The 20,530-nt window shown below is 35.4% G+C and overlaps 1 protein-coding gene across 1 annotated transcript in view; it reads left to right on the plus strand.

The window, feature by feature from the left end:
• GABRG2 (gamma-aminobutyric acid type A receptor subunit gamma2) overlaps window positions 1-20,530 on the plus strand; it is a 142,959-nt gene that overhangs the window by 40,858 nt on the left and 81,571 nt on the right. Inside the window, exons 2-6 of the mRNA XM_036752193.1 lie at window positions 3,806-3,957; window positions 5,813-5,880; window positions 7,297-7,517; window positions 9,722-9,804; window positions 13,183-13,320. Of these exons, the coding sequence (XP_036608088.1) occupies window positions 3,806-3,957; window positions 5,813-5,880; window positions 7,297-7,517; window positions 9,722-9,804; window positions 13,183-13,320 (662 nt within the window). The remainder of the gene's footprint in view (window positions 1-3,805; window positions 3,958-5,812; window positions 5,881-7,296; window positions 7,518-9,721; window positions 9,805-13,182; window positions 13,321-20,530) is intronic.

Consider the following 20,530-nt stretch of genomic DNA (forward strand, 5'->3'; position numbering starts at 1 on the left):
TAGGGATCTCAGAACAGTAAGTGGGGTGCTTCCTGCATATCTGGGGAGCAGTATTAACTAGGTTTTCACAATGAAAAAGTAAAGACTATAATCAATTAAAAGGAGGGAAATTCAGTTAAAGAACTTTTGATGCCTGTATGCTTTTTGCCCATTGTCTAGTCAGATTAGGGAGAAGATCCTAAAGTGTGTGGCTCCATGAACGAGAAACGTGAATGAAATTGTGGGAAAGCAATGTTCTTTCAAGTGATTTCCATATGATCTCTTCATTTAAAAAATTTGTCTACTTGTTCCAAAGAGGTACTAGAAAGGTGCAAAAGAAAATGAGAGGTAGTCTGGTGAAGTCCAAAGTGCATTGGCATAGGAGTCAGGAGACAAAGCTTCTACTCCTCATTCTATGACTATTTAATGATCAGCAAGTTCCTGCCACTTCATTGGGTCTCAGTTTCAACATCTGAAATAGAAAGCTCCCTTTCAACTCTAGTGATCTATGACCTTAGAACGTTTCGATCTAATGGGAGGAATAGGACAGGTACATATATAAGAGATTTAAGAACATTTCCAAAATCACTCTTTATGAGCCAAATGCTTTGTCTGTGACTTAGAATTATCTTTTGCAATGGAGAGATTTTCACTGTAGTGAGACTTGTCACAAGATTTTATTTCTATGAGGCATTTGCAGGCAGATGCTCTGGAAAGTTTATGAACTGAGGCCAAAATTATAGGAAAGGTATTTTCTTGGCTAATAGTCCCTTTCCCTGCCTGGCAGGATGGACTTTCTCTGTGTGAGCTGGTGGCTTTTTCCTGAAGGTAACAAAGCTTTGATCAAGCCCCAGCACACAACAGGATTTGGGGATTGGCCAAGTCTGAAAAGATGCCCAGCACAGTGCCATCTCCCCTGTAGGAACTCAATGAAACTTAATTAATTTAAGTTAATATTAATTTAAAGGGAACAGAAAAGGGGGGACAGGAGAGCATTTATTCTGCTATAATATGAGATAATCTAAAGTTCCCACTTTTGATAGCATCTCCATTAAACTTTATCTTAAGGCATTTTAACATGGTGGAGGTTGGTTGGTAGGCCACCCTATTTGCTTTCTCTAATTTCTTTTTCTGACTTTGATTGCATTTAATTGTGTAAGTAACATGAATCAATTAATACATACTTATTAAATACTTACTATGTGCTAGGCACTGTGCTAAGTGACATCTCCTATAAGATGATAAGCTACTTGAGGTTGGGTGTTTGCCATGGTAGCACAGAATAGTGAGTATAGTATTGTGCTTTGAGTGATGGCATCTTGTTTTCAAAATCCACCTCAGATTCTTATTACTTATTTGACAACAAACAAGGAAATTAACTTCTTTCTGCCTCAGTTTCCTTATATTTAGAATGAAGGGATTGGATTTGCTGATCTTTAAGATTTTTTCCAACTCCAAATTTACAACCCTATAATATTCTGTAAGGGCAAGTAAAGTGGGACTTTTTACTGTTTTTTTTTCTTTTGGAGTGCTTCTCAGCACTAAGGGAATCAAGTGTCTTTGAGTCTTGCCTTTGTAAGAAAGCCCACACCCTTTTTAGGTCCCAAGAGGTGTGAAACCCTCTAGAGGTGTGAAGCTCTCTGAGCCTGAAGAAGTGTAGAGATACTCTGAAGTTAGCATTTTGTTTGGGGCTCATTCACTGGAAGACTGTCGTGTGAGTTGATCAGATGAGACTCTGGGCAGCCATTGGAGCCCCCGGCTTTGAAAACCCAGATGTCAGTGCTTCTCTCTACAGTAACTTTGTATGTATTGCTATGGAAAGACAGTTAGAAGCCTATTTGTTGATTTGTGTTAGCCTCTCTCTTTGTAATTTCTATGTGTATCTGCACTGAAGTTCAGGGTGCTGCCTTTTCCCCCTGAACTAAATGAATGATCGATGTATGTATGTTTAAAGTAAAATTGTTAAGCCCTTAAAGTTGCTTTCCTTAGAAAAACAGATCAAAGAGCCTGTGCTAGCAGCCCTCCAGTGTCCTGGTCTTATCAGCCTTACATAGTCACAGTAGCTGCAAGTAACATTGTTGTTACATACGCCAGGGGTCGTCTTATTTCATCTTTGTATGTTTCGTAGTTTTGCACATATCCTAGCCACATGCCTGTTGAACAATTACAGATTTCAGATCTATAATCTCTTTTTTTAGAGGGGAAACAGATTGTAAAAGTTAACAAAGCAATCGATAATCTGTTTCAAATGAGAGGTTAGATAATTAGTACAGGCAGAGCAACACAGTAGATAGAGTATTGAAATTGAAGTCATGAAACCTGGGTTTGAAGACCACCTCTAATACTTTGTAGCTAGGTAACACTGACAAATAACATCTCTCAATTTCAATATCCTCATCTACAAAAATGCTCAGTGTGGAGTTTAAATGAGATAATATACTGTATGTAAGATGTTTTGCAGATTTTAAGATGTTATAAATATGGCAGTTAGTATTATCAAAGTATCTTTAAGTATTCCTTAGTTAAGTTTTATGCAAAATCTATGTACTTCCAGATTGCCAAATTTGAGACATATGGTATCTAATAGGAGGCAACAGTGAAGAAATGGTACTGTATTTCAGACTGAGATCTACACATACAGGATAAAATTTGTGTGGAAAAGCAGGCTAACTTAGGCAGTGATATATCATCAAGTCCTATTTACCTGAAGAGAAGAACTCAATGTTATTGTTCATTTAATACTCTGGTCATGAAAACTACATTCTCTTTTATGATTCAGAAGGGCTGCCAAAATCATGTAATACCTCAGTTACCATCATGAACGTTGATTTGCATCATTCAGCACTGTGGATATAGAAAGAGTATTATTGCGCAAAATATGATATTGACCTTAAAATAGTCCTAGAAGGTATTTTTTTATGAGAAAGAGGCAAATTATGAGAAATAAACTAATATCAAAGATTTTATAGTAGTATTCAAGATCTATCTATCTATCTATCTGTCTATCTATATTGTATGGAGATGATTTGTTGTTTGGAAATCCACCAAGCAGGAGCTTATCACATAAAAGGTGTCTTATAACTCTAGCTTTGTGAAATCATATTACACAAATGTGTGTTTCTTTGCTGTTTAGCCCAAAACAACTAGGTTTTTTAAATAGTATCCTGTAGCACTTAGTAAAAAATAAATGAATTTTTTTTTACCAAAGTGCAATTTTTTACCAAAAAAATGCGAACACTCTGTATGTGTATATATTTGTGTATGTGTACATTTGTGTATGCAAAGATCTAACCTTTCCCCAGTTCTTTATCTGTGTCAAGAGTGGCTGTTTGACAGTTTGTGGGAGTGAATTTAATTAATAGTCCCTTGCTCCCATTAATAGACTAAATCAAGTTAACCTCTCAAAGGAGGCAAATGTAGACCTTATAACTGTACTCCCAAATTGCACACTTACTATTTATGCATTGTTTTCACCTAAATAAATGACAATAGGATTTTTTAAAATGCCTCCTTCTTAACTTTTTGGTTATGGGTAGGAAAGAGGGGAGAAGTAGAAATGTTACAGGAAAGAAAAGATGCATAAATCCTGGGCTGTTTATAGATGGCCAAGTATATTGGAATGGGCAGTACTTCAGATAATAGGAGAATGCACTTGAATCAGCTGTAAACACTGTTTAAGCAATGTGAGTGCATTAAAAAGAATGTATTGGTGAACATTTTCATTGTGTTGATTTTCTATGAGCTTACTGTTTGTTGTTCCCACTAAAGGTCTGTTCATGGGATAATAAGGTGACATGGTCTCTCTATGAATTTATTGTTCTTTTAGCCTCAGTAGCCAGAAATCAGATGATGACTATGAAGATTATGCTTCAAACAAAACCTGGGTTTTAACTCCAAAAGTCCCAGAGGGAGATGTCACTTTCATCTTAAATGGCTTACTGGAAGGATATGACAACAAGCTGAGGCCTGACATAGGAGGTGTGTTTTCAACTCCTTTCCTAATGATTCATATGAAAGTAGCTATATAGGAAATAAAGACCAGAAGTACTTAGGAGCCCAAGTCATGTAATGGACATTCCCTGGCCCCTTTTACACTAATCCCTTTAGCTATTTCAGAAAATCTGAGATGCTCAGTAATCAAGAACCCTGAGGAAGGGACAGTAAATAGCCACAGGAAAACTGATGAAAATAAGGCGGGGGGGGGGGGAAGAAACATTTTTAGTGTTATTTTGAAGTTAACAATATGTGCAAGGAACACATGGCAGAGGACAAAGAAAAGGGAGATAGACCTGCTATTAATGAATGGTTTGGAAGTATATATGGGGTAAAGATTCATCTAGTACATAGAAATTTCGGGAAAACAAGAAAAGTGACCAGGCCAGGAGGATTGTTAGGTACAGATGAGAAAACGCATGTAAAGAATTTTGTGAATCTTAAAGCTCTTTTGAGATGGCAATTATTATTATTACTATTAGCCTTCAATCACCAGGAATCTGGTCTAGCTGTCATGGGATGATGTCATTCCTTGAACCTTCTACTGTACTGCTGCTGAGCTCAAGCAAAATAAAATTTTGATAGTACCATTCAGGACTGTGTTGGTAAAGGTTAAAAAATAAGCTCTCTCGGGAGCAGGAAGGGGGGGAAATGTATGCTTACTCTCTTTTAAGTTTGATATGAATTATCAACACTTTCCTGAGTCTACACAGTCACCAAAGCAATAAATTAAGCCCTTATTTGTAGCAAATACTCACATTGAAAGTTTTCAAAATATGTTCTTCAAATTTGGTTAGAACTGGCTCCAGCACACACTTATAATGTTTAATTTTAAATGGAAATAGAGCCATGAATTAGGATGTGGAGACTATTCTACAAATGCCCAATGCCAGTATCCTCTCACAAAGTGGTATGTTTTTCATATGGTACTCTAATATTATAGAAAGAATTGTAGCTGCCACTATATCATTAGGCAACATGAATTATATTGGTCAGAGCTGTATGGAAAGAACCATAGAATTTTTCAGATTTGTAGAACCTTGAGAGGCAGCATGGTAAAAAGGATAAGAGTCTCTTGTTGAAATTAGTATGTCGTTGAATTCATATCATATGAAAAATTCCAGCTGTGGGACCTTGTGCAAGAAACTCCATGTCTCACAGGAAACACTAAGACTGTAAGTTAAAATCAAGTTTCCAATCATCAGACACGAATTTATGTAGAGAGTTTTCTATATTAATGATATCATGTCTCAATCCAAAAAAAGAAAAACAAAGCTTTAGTGACCATTGAGTTTAATACTTGTTGATTTACAGATGAGAAGAATTAGTAGCAGACAGGCAGAGATGTAGCAAAGCTAGTTAAAGCAGTGGATGTGGATGAAATCTATCCCTCGTCAACTCATTTAACTGTTCCTCTATAATATACTCTATAGTTATAACTCCAGTTCTAATGATGTGAAGTAGTTATTAATCTTTAACTTCCATGGAAGTTATGCTGAACAAATTTCCTTCTCGTGTTGAGCGTAGAATCATAGCTAAAGAAGAATGTAAGAAATCCAGGAAAGAAAAATATTTCCCAAGCTGTGTATTTTAAACAAATCAAAAATTGAGAGGAACAATCAAATATATGTGCAATATTGGCAATTTGCAAAGGGGCTTTTTGTGAAAGTTACATTTATGTAAATGTTTATCTTGTTTATTCATTGATTCAAGTTAAAGATATATTCTTATCATTTTAGTTGAAAATGATTCAATTAATAAGCCAAAGCCAAGCCATATAATAACATCAGTATTTGTGACTTTTACTTATTCATGCAATTTTTTTTTGTTTTCTTCACAGTAAAACCAACATTAATTCACACTGACATGTATGTGAATAGCATTGGACCAGTGAATGCTATTAATATGGTGAGTTTTAAATATTAGGGCTATTCTTTGGTGATATTAACATGTTAACTTCAAAAACTGAATATTTTAAAAACCATCTTGGTTTTATGTTTAGGCTTTGTAATTATCTAAAATTCTCTCACTTTCAAAAATATTTCTTGAGTGACTTGTTTTCAAGACACTGTGCTGCGTAATGCAAAGGAAATTTCATTTTTGACTGAATATTAAGCTACTTTTAGAAATGGTGAAGAACTAGTTAGCTTCAAGTTGGAAATTTCTCAACAAATGCTGTAGATGGATCAGCAACAGTAAGATATAATAAATATAAATAAGGTACTGGATTCCCTAAAAGATAACTCTGATTACATATATTTGTAAGGCTATAGGATAAAACACAAAAGCTTGTATGCCATGTTGTCTATTATTGATATCAGAAATACCTGATTCTAGATTATACAATGTAATGCCTTAAATTTTACTATGAGACAAGTGGCAAAGAGTTGATAAAGGATTATAGAAAACAAGTTTGATTCTCATTTCTATAGTTTGTACATGTGTAACAAAGCAAAATGAGTGAATGTTTATCTCTGAAATTGCAACTTCCCTCCAATAACTATTTTTTCCAGTGATTTATGTCATTTGATGTTTAAATAAAAGTTACATGCATAATAAAATACATAGTGAAAAATGGATTTTCTATGTATGACAAAATGTTAGCTCTATCATGCCTTCTTCATCACAGCCAAATTGGCCTACTTGCTTTTCTAAATATATGGCATACTCTAGATTGATAGATGCTCTTATAGATGATAGCTGCTCTTACATCTGTGCTAAAAATCTCATAGCTACCTACTGATGAGAACAGAATCTCACTCTTATAATTCCAAATCCAGCCAGTAGTCTTTCTGATATCCATATCCCCCTTTTTCACAAGGTCTGTAATGCTGAACTACATGTAGAATAGTCTAAGTTAAAGACAGGGAATCCACAAGAAGGCACCTTTCAATTGGTAAGATTTTGAGAAAAGGTGAGTAGTATGTGCATAGGACTTTGATTGGGTTCATTTCTCAAGTTTTTTGGAAAAAAACTTACGTGGATCTAAAGGTGACACTGTTACTTTAAGGAGAATTTTGAGCTTTATCTAGCAACATAGGATATGAAATTGGCTGGTGCACATTAGTGCTGGATTCTTGTGGAATAATCCGCTTACTAATGTCTCTTTGTAGTAGAAGCCTTTTTATTGATCTTAGGGAATGTTTCTTTGTTGCTCAAGGCCAAAAAGCAAATTTTCATTGCAGTTTAAATCAGTTAACCAGGCCAAAAAAAAAGTAATTTCATCCTCCTTCTAAATTCAGTAAGCTGGAGGAAAGATGATGTCAAAATATCCTTCTGATGATCTTAAACTGGCTGACTTCATGTTTGTCTTTAAAACAACAGGAGTACACAATTGACATTTTTTTTGCGCAAACCTGGTACGACAGACGCCTGAAATTTAACAGTACCATAAAGGTCCTCAGGCTCAATAGCAACATGGTTGGGAAGATTTGGATCCCAGACACTTTTTTCCGGAACTCCAAAAAAGCTGATGCCCATTGGATCACGACGCCTAATCGCATGCTAAGAATCTGGAATGATGGCCGTGTGCTATACACACTCAGGTGCTTTTTCTTCTGTTAAAGGTTTGGGTAACATTAAGCAAAAGGGGACAGAATATTATTCTCAGCACTTAAAGGCACAATGGGAAATTTTGCCAAATTTCAGGTTGACATCAAAGCATTCTAACCTTGTAAAATGAGTCCCCCTTACCCTGATCCAGTTTTGACAAGTTCCTGTAGATATCCTAATTTTAAGAGGATTGTTGGCAGCAATCCTTATGTAAATTAATAGTAGGATGTTCTGTCATGCCCTGAAGGCATTTATTGTTGCCTTTCTGCTATTAACAGCATATGTATCCTTTCTAGATTCTTATCATTTTATGAGTTTCACTAATTGAGAAGTAGGAAACTGTGGACTGTATAAGTCATCTATTGGATCAATTAATAGTTGATGTGCTTTAAAATGCCTTGGTTTCAATGGAAACCATTACTACAGAGACATTTTTGAATACTGAAGTATCTGTAACCTTGACTACATCTATACAACTAACATGGCTGGTTGAAAAATGATGGAAAAATTCCCTTTAACTTCATTTTATTCATGGTCTTCACAATGCCAAATGTGAAATTCGACTGGTTATTTTCTCCATTGACTTGGTTAGTTAATTAGGTTCCAAGTATATGTGGCTTTTGAAAATACATGAAGGATAGATGAGTTAACTTATGAATTATCTACCATAGATTATTTAGATTAAAAATAGTTTTAAAAGTTTCCTGCATAAGTCATCCCCATATAATTTTTCTGTATAATTACTGTCACATATTTACATGCATTCATAGAATTTCCTGTATTAGTTAATTTGACAAGTAAGAGTAGTTGAATCTCAAATACCTCAATTATTTTGTATCCATTCTAATGCAATAAATGGCAGGCACTAGATAACACCTAAGACTATGGAATATTAGACGAGTGTTCTTTCAAATTTGTTTATTTTCTAAGATCTTGGTATAGCATTTACAAAATCACTACCACTCAAATTAGATTGTATATTTTGTGCAAATATAAAATAATATATATTATTTAATATTATTTAAAATACAGTCCCTTAAAAGTGACTCTCAAATCTTAGTCACATTGATCTTGTAGGCATTAGAAAAAATAATCTCATTTATAAAGAGGATAATTGATAGCTATTTTATATTCATTAAGCAATACATTTCAGTATTAGATAAGAGACACATAATTGTAATTAAAATCTACTGGAGATGAAAATCTGTCTGATATATCAAAAAATAGTGCAGAGCTTTTGAAATATTAAATTAGTTTCACTATCTGAAGCCCAGCTAGCATTATCTTCAGAGGACAATATCTCATATTATTTCTCTGGCATTAATTTGTCCCTGCTTATCAATCATTAGTAGTACTGATGTCATTAAGTAAAAGGACAGTCACTAAAATGTTACTCCTAGGCACCTGTCAACTAAGGCTTGAATGAAACTACCTACAGGGGTAGGTTTATGCTTCCTTCAATTCTTTCTTTTTTTGCTGGTTTATCCTTTTCCCTTTGGATGTTTCCCTTTTAGTTGCCAGCAGATTAAGCTAAATTAAGGATGAAATGTCATAATTGGTGAAATGTTATCTTAGTGTGGCATTAATGAGATTTTGTTAAAGAAAGGAAACAGTCCACAACTTGCAAATAGGCTCTCTTTCCTGGGTACATTAACACTTCACTAACTGGGAGTCACTAAAGGAGTTTGATTTGCAGATTTTAAAAGCAAACCAACTTTTAAAAGTACTTTTAATTGACTTGTGCTTATTAATAACAATGGGATTCCAAATAGAAGGTTCTCATTAATTAATAAGTTGGACCTTATTTGCATATAATCAATGAGTGTGCAAAAGTACTTGGAATCTATTTGTTCTGTTAAGGAGGCTAATTATGCTCTCCTGCCATCTTTCCCTACATTAATTTACCAACAATTAATAGACTGGGGAAAAATAATTTCTAATGCTTGGTTAAAGGATCAGAAATTCTGAATTATTGGTTTGAAATAGGTGAAATTTTACTGTTTGGGTTCTATAAATGAGAAATTTAATTCTGTGTTCAATAATTCTTATGGTGGACATTATTTTTCCTTTCAAATTTCATTCTGGTCTGTTCACAAGAGATTTACTCTCCTAGGTCCATGGCTGCCTGTCAACTCAGTAGAAATTTTAATAAGTTCTTATTTTGACTAATTTAAACATAGACATTTTCTTTCCATAGGCTGACAATAGATGCTGAGTGCCAGTTACAGCTGCATAACTTCCCAATGGATGAACATTCCTGCCCCCTGGAATTCTCCAGCTGTAAGTAATGCATCCCTTTAAATGTCCCCATTGTCATTTCCTCTGTTAATATAAAAAGGGATAAATACTAGCTATTTGGATTAAAATTATTTTAAAATTCTAGTGATCCATATTTGTGCTATAGAAATGGGACCAAAATTTTATTTCAGGTTAAATAAGATTTTTTTAAAAAATATTCTTATGACTAGAGCTCTTCCAAAATGGCAGGGGGTATCAAACAAAGTAGAACTGGAAATTCACAGCTTAAAAGCTTTCCACAACTGGAGGTACTAATATATGAGACTTAATTTGCATATTAACAATGAGTGCGGTATAGTACTTGAAATGTGTTTGTTCTCTTAAGATCAAAATCTCAATGACTACCACCAAGAAGGGAAGTTGGAAGAAGAAACTCATGCTTCCAATAGACATTGAACTATCTAACTTTTGATTTCTCTTCTAACTTTGAAATTCCATAATTCAATTTTCATAAATTATAAATTCAGTTATTATGTTCTCCTATATCAATTCATATTTGCCAGCTAGCCTAGTTTATTAAAACAATAACAACAATAATTTCTGCCTCTTAGAAGTCTAGTTTTTTAAAATTAAACTGCATTGGGAAAAACTAAAGTTTTTAGCCACATCTGATTCTTCACAATTGTTGTAACACATTTCGAAAATCAATGCCCCATGTAGCATCTGACCCTGGAATTCCCATGAAAGAAAAAAGAAAAATTTTGTAAAGGAATTAAGAGTTCCCTTCACTAGATTTTAATTATGTTTTCCATTAAGGCTCTGGTTTACTTTTTAGCCAACTGCAATGAGAACAGACATTTCTTGAACTGTATAGAATGGTATATCTAAAAGTAAATTTCAAAATCTGTCTTAGAGAATCCTTAAAGTCTTTTGCCATAGCTAATATACAACCCACCTCCCATAAGTCCTTTCCTTTTCCCTCATTATTTATGCATTTTCCCTCCTTATATTATCTTGTATATGTGTTGTATTTACTTATCTGTGTACTTGCTTTATTCCACCAATACCAACTGGTATGAAAGTTCCTTAAGGGCAGAGGTGATTTCATTTTTGTCTCTGTATCCCCAGTGCCTTAGAATAGTGCCTGACACATAGTAGTCACTTAATATTTAATGAATTGAATTTCATAGGTTAGAAATGTTAGACCACAATTTTTTTTGGTATCAGTCCTCTAATCAATGAACTTTGGTTGGCATATTGAACAATCAGAATGTAGGACTCAATGGAAAATTAAACATTGTGTTCTTGGAAATATGATTCACTGCTAGATCATAAATTCTTTTAAAACCTATCAGGGATAATTCTAGGATTCTTGATATTAACTGGTCATGCAGAGTTTTAGAGGTAGTATGGGAAACACAACATTCATCTAACTTGCATTTAGTAAACACAGTTTCCTGCTATTAAAACATTGGATAGTACATCTCCTTAAAGCTTTCGAAAGATAAATCTTCATCCACCGACAGATCAAGAAATCAAAAAGAAATATTGTCACCATGCAATTGTATAAATTTGCATTTTTGCCTGTTGTTTCCATCAACACAGCCAGAGATTTGATTAATTTAATAACAAATATAAAGCCTATTACTGCCTTAAATCATAGATCTTTTGTCACAATTTACATGTGGGTGATGTAAGAAAGCTATTATTCTTAACCAGAATAGAACAGAAATTTAAGGTTTACTCTTCATTATATATTTGAGTTATGGGTTCTTCATTCTCTAAAGTTTTTTTTTTTTCTGTCATTGTAGTGTTAACTCAAAACTATGCTTTCTCTAAAATAATGTTGCCCAATTCAGCTTATATGTAAATAATTTCCCGTTCATTCTGATTTTTGCAATCAATTTTCACCTAACAACATTGAACTGATTTCTCTCCTCCACTTTATCTCCTTCTTGCATTCTCTGGTAGGGTGTAATGGTAATCAGGGAAGGATTTTTTGCTGTTCTCTTTTGGGATGCTAAGGCTGTCAAATGCCTTTAATGAGTCTGACCTTTGTTTGAATGGGGCAAGAAAAGTGGAATCTTTTGTCTTGGAATGCTTCTCAGCACTGGGGCATTGGAGAGTCATTGATTTGTATATGATGTGGTGCTGGTGGTTGAGGAGCTTTCCCACACCTAAAATGCTAAGTTGGCCCCAACCCTCAGGGTCCTGAGCAGGATATATGGACTGGAAGGTAGGCATTTGACTTTTAGGGGCACACTCATTGAAAGAGTGTCAGTGATAAGACTCTGGGCAAGCCGTTGTAATAGCACCCCCCACCTCAACTTTGAAACCCAGATGCTGGTGCTTCTCTGATAACTATGTATTGTTATGGATAGACTGGATTGTGTTATTTGCTCTGTTTATTATGTATGCTTGTAATTTCTGTTTGTATTTGCCCTAAAGTTCAGGAGGCTGATCTTTTCCCCCCAACTAAGTGAATGATATATGTATATTTAATTAAACTAAGATTGTTAATCCCTTAAAGTTGCTTTCCTTAGAAAAGCAGATCAAATGGGGCAGCTAGGTGGCGCAGTGAGTAGAGCACCGGCCCTGGAGTCAGGAGGACCTGAGTTCAAATCCGGCCTCAGACACTTGACACATGTACTAGCTGTGTGACCTTGGGCAAGTCACTTAACCCCAATTGCCCTGCCAAAAAGCAAAAAAAAAAAAAAAAAAAAAAGCAGATCAAAGAGTCTTTGTTAGCAGCCCTTCTGCATGATGGTGTTACTGGTCTTACACAGCCCCAATAGCGACTAGCAACATTGTTGTTACATAGGGTCATGTGGAAGATAGAAAATGGCCAAAAGACCAGATTAAAAAAAAACTCTGTAAGATGAGACAATTCACTCTGGACAATTAGTTCTTCAGAAATCATGATTTTTCTCAGAGTCTTAGGAAAGTGAAATGACAGTGATGATTTCATGATATGTTTTATCTGTATTATAAGTAAAAGATAAAATAAAGAAAAATAAAAAAGAGCTAATTATACACGTGGAAAAATGACAGAGTTCAAAGTCATAAACGCTAAACTTTTATCTCACATGTGTCACTTTGCTGTCTAGTATTGAACAAATCATTTAACTTTGACAAGGCTCAGTATTGTAATTATGATAACTACCTCTATCTTTAAGAAAGTCAATTTAGCAAATATTTATTAAGTGACTCCTGTGTACAGAGCTTTTTTCACAAATACCCAAACAAACTAGACACTGACATCATAGAATTTACACAAATTTGTGAATGTCAAATGATATAAACTTTTAAAATCTTTGAAAACTTTAAAATGGTGTTTTATAATCACAAGATTTGTTTCTTTTAAGCATACTATAAGTGCTGTAAATAATCATTATAAACCTCCCTTTCATTGCATGGAAGATGGCTACCCACAGGAAGAAATTGTTTATCAATGGAAGCGCAGCTCTGTTGAAGTAGGAGACACAAGGTCTTGGAGGCTTTATCAATTTTCATTTGTTGGACTAAGAAATACGACTGAGGTGGTGAAGACAACTTCTGGTAAGATAGCACAAGACTTTTTATTCAGAAAGAAAAAGCAGGAAAGAAAATGTGACTATCCATAGCACAATACTTATTGCATGTGAGAATATGTGATATGTTTTATATCAGTCTAAAACGTGAAGCAATAAAAATCCAAGCTGAATAAAGTTATTCTAATTCCCTAGAGAGAATCACTATTGGGATTTGGGTAATGTGGTTTTAAGGCTATTGATATCATCATGTGTGCATTGAGTAAGTGGTTTGTATCATATCTTATAATAAGAAGTTGGAATCTAGTTATTAAATACTATTGTGTGATTCATTAGAACCTGCCATGGCTATCCTAGATTTATATTCACCAAAATGATCTTTATCAAAAGTATGCAGTAAAGTAAAGCATTTAAAACAATCAGCCAGAAATGACTAGAAACACGAGTGGTTGCTGGATATGAAAGGACTCACCATTTTATATGTTAATGAAATAAGATAGAAATGTGTAACATTTTCTAATAGGAGCTTCCTGAATTTTGTTTACCTGAAGGTTGTTAGAGAGTTGTATTTAATTCATTTGCATAAGTGATGCTTTTGATGTGTTGTCATCAGAGGAAACTAAATCCACTGAGCTGATAGTACTCTAACCATCATTAACTCAGAGAGCAGTTTAATTTTTTCCCAGTAGTAGTTTGTGTTGATTCATACAGTCATTGCCTGAGTTTCTGCAAATATAATAGTAGATGTGTGAGAAGACCAGATGAATTTAGGAATATAGTATTGAGCTATTTCCATTAGCAGAGTGAAAGTAATTTAGTTATTCAAAGATGTAGCCCATAATGTTGCTGTCATAAATATGTAGCTCTGAATAACTGAGTATATGTAGGGTTACTGAATAAGTTCCTGGTTAACAGAAATTTAGTCAGAGCAGTATAGCAAGTCTTAAGGTAAATATGAAATTATACTGTTCATTTCTAAATATTACTTTCTGGCATTCAGGGCCAATCCAGAAGATGAAATAATGGGACCCAAAGGTGCTAGTCAAAGTATACAAATTCTCACAAATGGCTGCAAGAATGTGACATGGCAGAAAAGTGACCCTTGAATAGAAATTCTCTAATACTTAAATGAATCCATGATCTCATGGGTTCCCTTTACTGGCGTATACTGCAAACCTCTATCCTTCTTATTTCATTTAGTTCTTGTCCATATCTTTTCCATATGTCATCAATAGCAAGACAAAAAACGTGAATTTATCACCTACTATGTGTCAGGGTATATAGGGACACCAAGAGAAGCAAAAAAAAAAAAAGGAAAATTCTTTGCTTTCGAGCATCTCACAGTGAAATGGAGGACATATGCAAACACCTATCTACAACCCAGATACTGTCAGGATAAATAGATGACAGCATTGGGTTTGGGTCTGGCAAAGGCTGATTGTAGAAGGTGAGATTTTAGCTCAGCTTTGAGGGAAGATAGGGAAATCTGGACGTAGAGATGAGGAAGAACAGATTTCTAGGAAGGAGGAAGAACCATTGAAAATGCCCATAGTCCATAGATGGAAATCACTTGTTCAAGGAACAAAAAAGAGTCCAATATCATTGGATTGTGCAATTCATGGAGAGGAGTAAATTGTAACAAAACTGGAAACTTGGGAAAGAGCAAGATTATGAAGGATTATAAATGCCAAGCAATGGATTTCATATTTGATGCTGGAGGTGATGGAAAGCTGTTGGATTGCATTAAATGATGGTGGCATGGTTAAACCTGAGCCTCAGAAAAACCAATTTAACAGCTGAGTGGATGGATTGGAGTCAGAAGAGACTTGAAGTCAGGGGACCAACTAAGCAACTATTGCAATAATCTGGGTGAGAGGAGATAGGAATTTGCAGGCCTGAACCAGGCCAGTGTCACTGTCAGAGGAGAAATTCAAGAGATATTACAAAGTAGAATTGATCAGATTTGGCAATTAATTGGATATGAGTTGTCAGGGTAGGTGGTGAGAAAGTGAAAAATTCAAAACAATAATTAGGTTGTGAGCCTGGGTGCCTTGGAGGATGGCAGTAACCTTGAAAGTAATAGAAGGGTTAGGAAGAAAGGACAGATTGTGGGAAACATAAGCTCAATTTGGGCCATACTAAATTAAAGATGACTATGAAACATTCTGTTCAAATGTTACAAATGTGAGACTAAAAGTCTAGGCCTGGATAAGGATATCCAGGAATCATTAGCACAAAAATAATTGAACACATGGGAGTAGATGTAATCACCAAAAGGAATAGTATAGAAATAGAAGAATAGAAGGTATAGGAAAAGAGCCCTGGGAGACCCCCATGGCTAGAGGGAAAGACCTGAATGAAAATCCAGCAAAGGAGACTGAGAAGAAGCAGTCAGACAGGTAAGAGGAGAACCAAGGAGAGAGCAGAATCATGAAAACCTAGAGAAAGAATTTATCAAGGAGAAGAAAGTGTGACTGAGAGTTCAAAGGCTACACAGAGGCTGAGGATGATGAAAATGATGAAAAACCATTATATTTCATAATTAATAGATCATTGATAACATTGGAGAGAGATCATTGCTAATTTTCTTTGAATGATAAGGCTTGGAGTCAGACTGTAGAGAGATAAGTTCTTCATATAGGATGTACCCAATGTTCTGGAGGTCTTCCTCTTGCTCTTTTTAGATGTTGTGGTTACAAGTATGATCCTTCTATGTTCCATTTGTTATTCTCTACTCATCCTTTTTCTGGTCTTAAGTTTCTGTAACACGTACATGTAACATGTAATCTAACTTGCTTTCAGTACTACCATTCTCCTCAAAAAGATAAACACCTCCTCTTTCTGAAGGCCTTCCTATCATAGCCACAGTTTTTCTTCATAAGCAAATGATAATGTTGCACTTTACATCTCTACCAAAGTCTAGCACAATTCTTGGGACATAATGGGCAGTTAAGAAATAAAAGTTGTATTGGTGAGAGTTTTTTTGTTGTAACAGCAAGGGAATAAAGGGAGGAGATGGAACTGATTATATTGCTTATATATTCTAATCCTTGATCCTGAAAGAAGCAATCAGAAGACCTTACTTCTATGAAGGAAGTGAAGAGGTTAAATATAAGTGATGTGGTAGGAAGCCATATGTTTCTAGGGGTGATTGAGACCCCAAAATACCGACACACCAAGTCCTGCCAAAAGAATTTGACTCAAGCCTTCTCAGCCAAGGGAAAAGACAAAGTTTATTAGGGATTCACCTTAACGGGTTGTCTTAAGAAATTCCACCCTTTGTGATGTCTGTTTTCACAAGCAGGCCAGATTCAATCTATCTGAGCTAGGGTAACTGGGCTAGGGTATAGATATTTTGCAGGTTTAAGGGTGGGTTATGCTAGGTGGATATTTGGACCTAATGATAATGTAAGTCTTATGGCCTTAGGGGAAGGCCAGATCTAGTTGGAAGTTTCAAGGAGAGTTCAAGGGGGCTCCCAGAGACTGTATTCCAGATTCAAGGGGGTTCCCAGAGACTGTGCCCTCATCAGAAGGAACATTAAATAAAAAAGGAACTTGCTCTAAATGGTCTCTCAGAGGAGTCCAGCATTATGATCATTCACAATCAGATTTCTTTTAAAAGAAAAATCTGCAGCACCTGATGGTCTGTGGATAGCATATTCATAGTATTTCAACAGGAAAGACACATCTTTTACTTAAAGGATGAAAGCCCAGAGTGACTCTAATACCTACATCAAGATCAAATGCACAAATTAAAATGGATTGTAATACTAGAGTCCCCAAATATCTTGTCTCTGGAGACAGAGGCCATTTACCTTCAGAAAGAGTTTCTCCATGAAGAAAGTGATGCACTTAAAGTATAAAGAATCACTGTGCTCTCCCAAGACTATTAATTTTTACTGAGAAATTGTAGAGATACCCTAATGTGACAGACATCAGATTTCTTATTCCATTTCATGTGTATATTGAGTAACTTCAGTTACTAAATGTGATAAAGTCACTTCTGAGAGTAAAGATAGTGGACCATTCCAAAGTTGAGCATTCATTTACACCTTGCTCTCCTAATATTTGGGTACAATTCTGTGCCATTTGTTTGATTGTGTTTGGTGGAATGGTAGAATTTTAATGTGAAATAGAAAATGATTGGATTACTGTTTTAATTAGCTAATTCCTTAAATGGCTAGAAATGATTCTATGGGTTAATTTCATGCTTCTGCCCACTATTCTAATGAATATCCATTTTTAATGCTTACCTCTGGTCTGAAGTCAAAGTTACACCCTCCCCTTTTTACAAGTACTGCCAATAGTTATTGTGAAAGTTGTGCTTTTAGAAAAGAGAAAATCAGAGATGCAGGTAAGAAAACTTAAAAATAAAAGAAATTGATAGCTCCTTGTAACAGAAAAATATTGTGTAATCATAAAAAGGGAAATTAATAGTATCCTTATTTGAGTTCTAAAAAATTGGCCTTAATAGAATAACAGCTTGAAATCCCATTTGATAGAATATATTTACCTAAAAATGTGAAGTAGGGGCAGTTAGGTGGCCCAGTGAGTAGAACACTGACCCTGGAGTCAGGAGGACCTGAGTTCAAATCCAGCCTCCAACAATTTGACACATGTACTACCTGGGTGACCTTGGGCAAGTCACTTAACCCCAACTGCCCTGCCAAAAAAAATAAAAATGTGAAGTAGTTTGAATTAGTTAGTAAGACAGGGATAATACTAACTTTAAAATCAATAACCCTCAATAGTTTGACTCTTTGTATGGCTCACCTTAACTAATTGAATAAGCAGGGCTTGTCCAAAATAATATAGATTAGTCAGCCATTCAACAAGCATTTATTAAGCACTTACTATTGCCAAATACTCTTCTAAGAGCTGGGGATCAAAAGATAAGCAAAGAGGAAGATAGTTCCTGGCCTCAAAAAAAATGCATTCTTATATGAGAAAATAGCACTTAAATAAAGCTGAGAAGGAGTAGGAGTAGGTTCCCATGCCAGGATATGGTAGTGAAATATTGAGCATCAGGAGCAAAACCAGGAGAAGAAGGAAGGGAGTCTGACCTGAGCCTGTCTCCAAAAGGGAGGAGCTCACCAATGAGAGATGTAGGACAAGGGGATGTTCCAGGATGAGAAGGTCACAGGTGAGAAAGTTCCAGAGCACTAGGAAACATATCACTTCTCAACCTTGCTCCAAGCAGAGGAGTCAATTCTCTTTAGTCTTACCTATGGCATCCTCATCAGAAATACTGTTCTTTTTTATGACGCTTGGCTTCAAGCATAAACAAAGTCAACAGCATGTTCTGATCCCTAATTGGGTTTGAAAAATGTCTGTAAATTTTGCTTAAGGAAACTCTCTGGAAAGGAAAACTCAGACATTAAATTCAAATATTTGATCAGGTGATCAAATGCTATAGTGTAGAACTTTGTCAACTCTAAAGTACCATATGCAATTAACCCATGCTTAGATAGGTAGAATTTTGGTGTTCTGTGGTTCTTCTGGAATTGCCTAATATAAAAAGCCAAACTAGAGTACTGAGAGGAAGTATCTGCAGTTGAAAAGAAAAGACCAACAATTATAAAATATTTCACTGAATGGGAGTGCTTTAAAAAATGAACTATAACACATAGCTGATTGCAACTGGGGACAGAGCAAAAAAGAGTATCACATGGGATTAAGCAGAAGAGTGACATACTGTGTGCAATGTGTAAAGGTTACCCTTGTCTATAGGCAACTCATGATATACTTCTTCAGTGTCTGGGGGAGTAGGATCCTTGACTTCTGGGGGCTCTGGGAAGATCAGGGACTTCTCTGAGTGCATCAAAAGAAGAAGCAGGGTTGGAACATGTCTTTATATACAAAAAGAGTTTATGGGAATGTCAGTGGAGAAGGAGCAACTCCACCAGAGTTTTTAAAATGTAAAAGAGTGAACTACATGCAATGTTTCTCACTTGTTTTGTGGGATAAAGATCATCCTTTCCCCCTTGCATATTAATATGGCATGGGTGGCAGCAAGAATCGAAGAATGACTAATTATCCTCTTTTGCCAACAACTTCCAGAAGGCTGCTTCCTTTGGGAGAAATCCAGACCACATGGTCAGTTCTCTCGGGAAGCACAACCGCCAGCACTTAGCCATTAACACAGGGCTGCTAGAAGGTAGGCTTGCTGGTAGCTGATTCTTTTGCCAGAATTGTGAGCAATCATTTGGGAAGTCTCAATAGTTTGTTCTATATTTTTAAAAAGATTTATTGATGTGTTTTGCTTTTACATTACAAACATTTACAAATTCCTCCCACTTCACAAGAGGTCTCCTATCACAAAGTAAAACACTTAAGTAAAACTAATAAGATATAATTAATAACACAATGATCTGACCTAAAAGTACATGCCAAGCTTCAAATCTATGGCAATCCTCACCTCTCCATTAAAAAATGTGTGTGTGTGTGTGTGTGTGTGTGTGTGTGTCTGTGTGTGTAATTCTATTTTCTCTCCAACCCAATCCCTACCCCACTGGAATAAAAGCGAAAAGAAAAGAAAATTTCTATTTCTAATTCTTCTAGTAAATGTACCTAAACTATAATACAAGTTTGTGTTTCTATTGGATCACTCGAAGCTGGGAAGGTAATAAGAATATTAATAGGGAAATGTTGCATATATTTTATTTGGAGATTGAGCCAAAGTTCTAAGGTAGGAGAAGAAATAAGCTAAATTTGCGAGAGATTTGCAAAATATCATTTGCAAATAATTATTTTACATTTTAAAACCTTAAACCAAAAGTAACATATTCTGAGTCAAGGTCAAATGGGTCAAATGCAGTTTGCTACAGTTAGGGCCACTCCCTAACTATAACATTGGATAAATAATGCAAACTTTCTATTTCCTCTAACCAAATTTAAGAATAGAAATTAAAACTCAAGATTGCAGATTAAGAGTTGAAAGGAAACATAGGAATTCAAATGATGCATTTTTATAAATGAGGAAACTGAGCCCTAAGGAGGTAAAGTGACTGACCCAAAGTCAATCATTCAAGCAATAAAGAACTTCACAGAGTGCATAAGCATGTCCTCCATCTCTGGAGTAGGTGCTCTTTCCCTTGTACCATCTTGATGCTTTTGGACTTCATTGTCAGAAGCAAAGCTCCCAGAACAAACTAGACAGGTAATGTATTAGCAGTAAGGCTTAGAGGATAGACCACTACTCTTAGAATCACAAAGACCCTACTCAGGCACTGACTAAT

Source organism: Trichosurus vulpecula, chromosome 3 (assembly GCF_011100635.1).
Source record: "Trichosurus vulpecula isolate mTriVul1 chromosome 3, mTriVul1.pri, whole genome shotgun sequence".
Lineage (NCBI taxonomy): Eukaryota > Metazoa > Chordata > Mammalia > Diprotodontia > Phalangeridae > Trichosurus > Trichosurus vulpecula.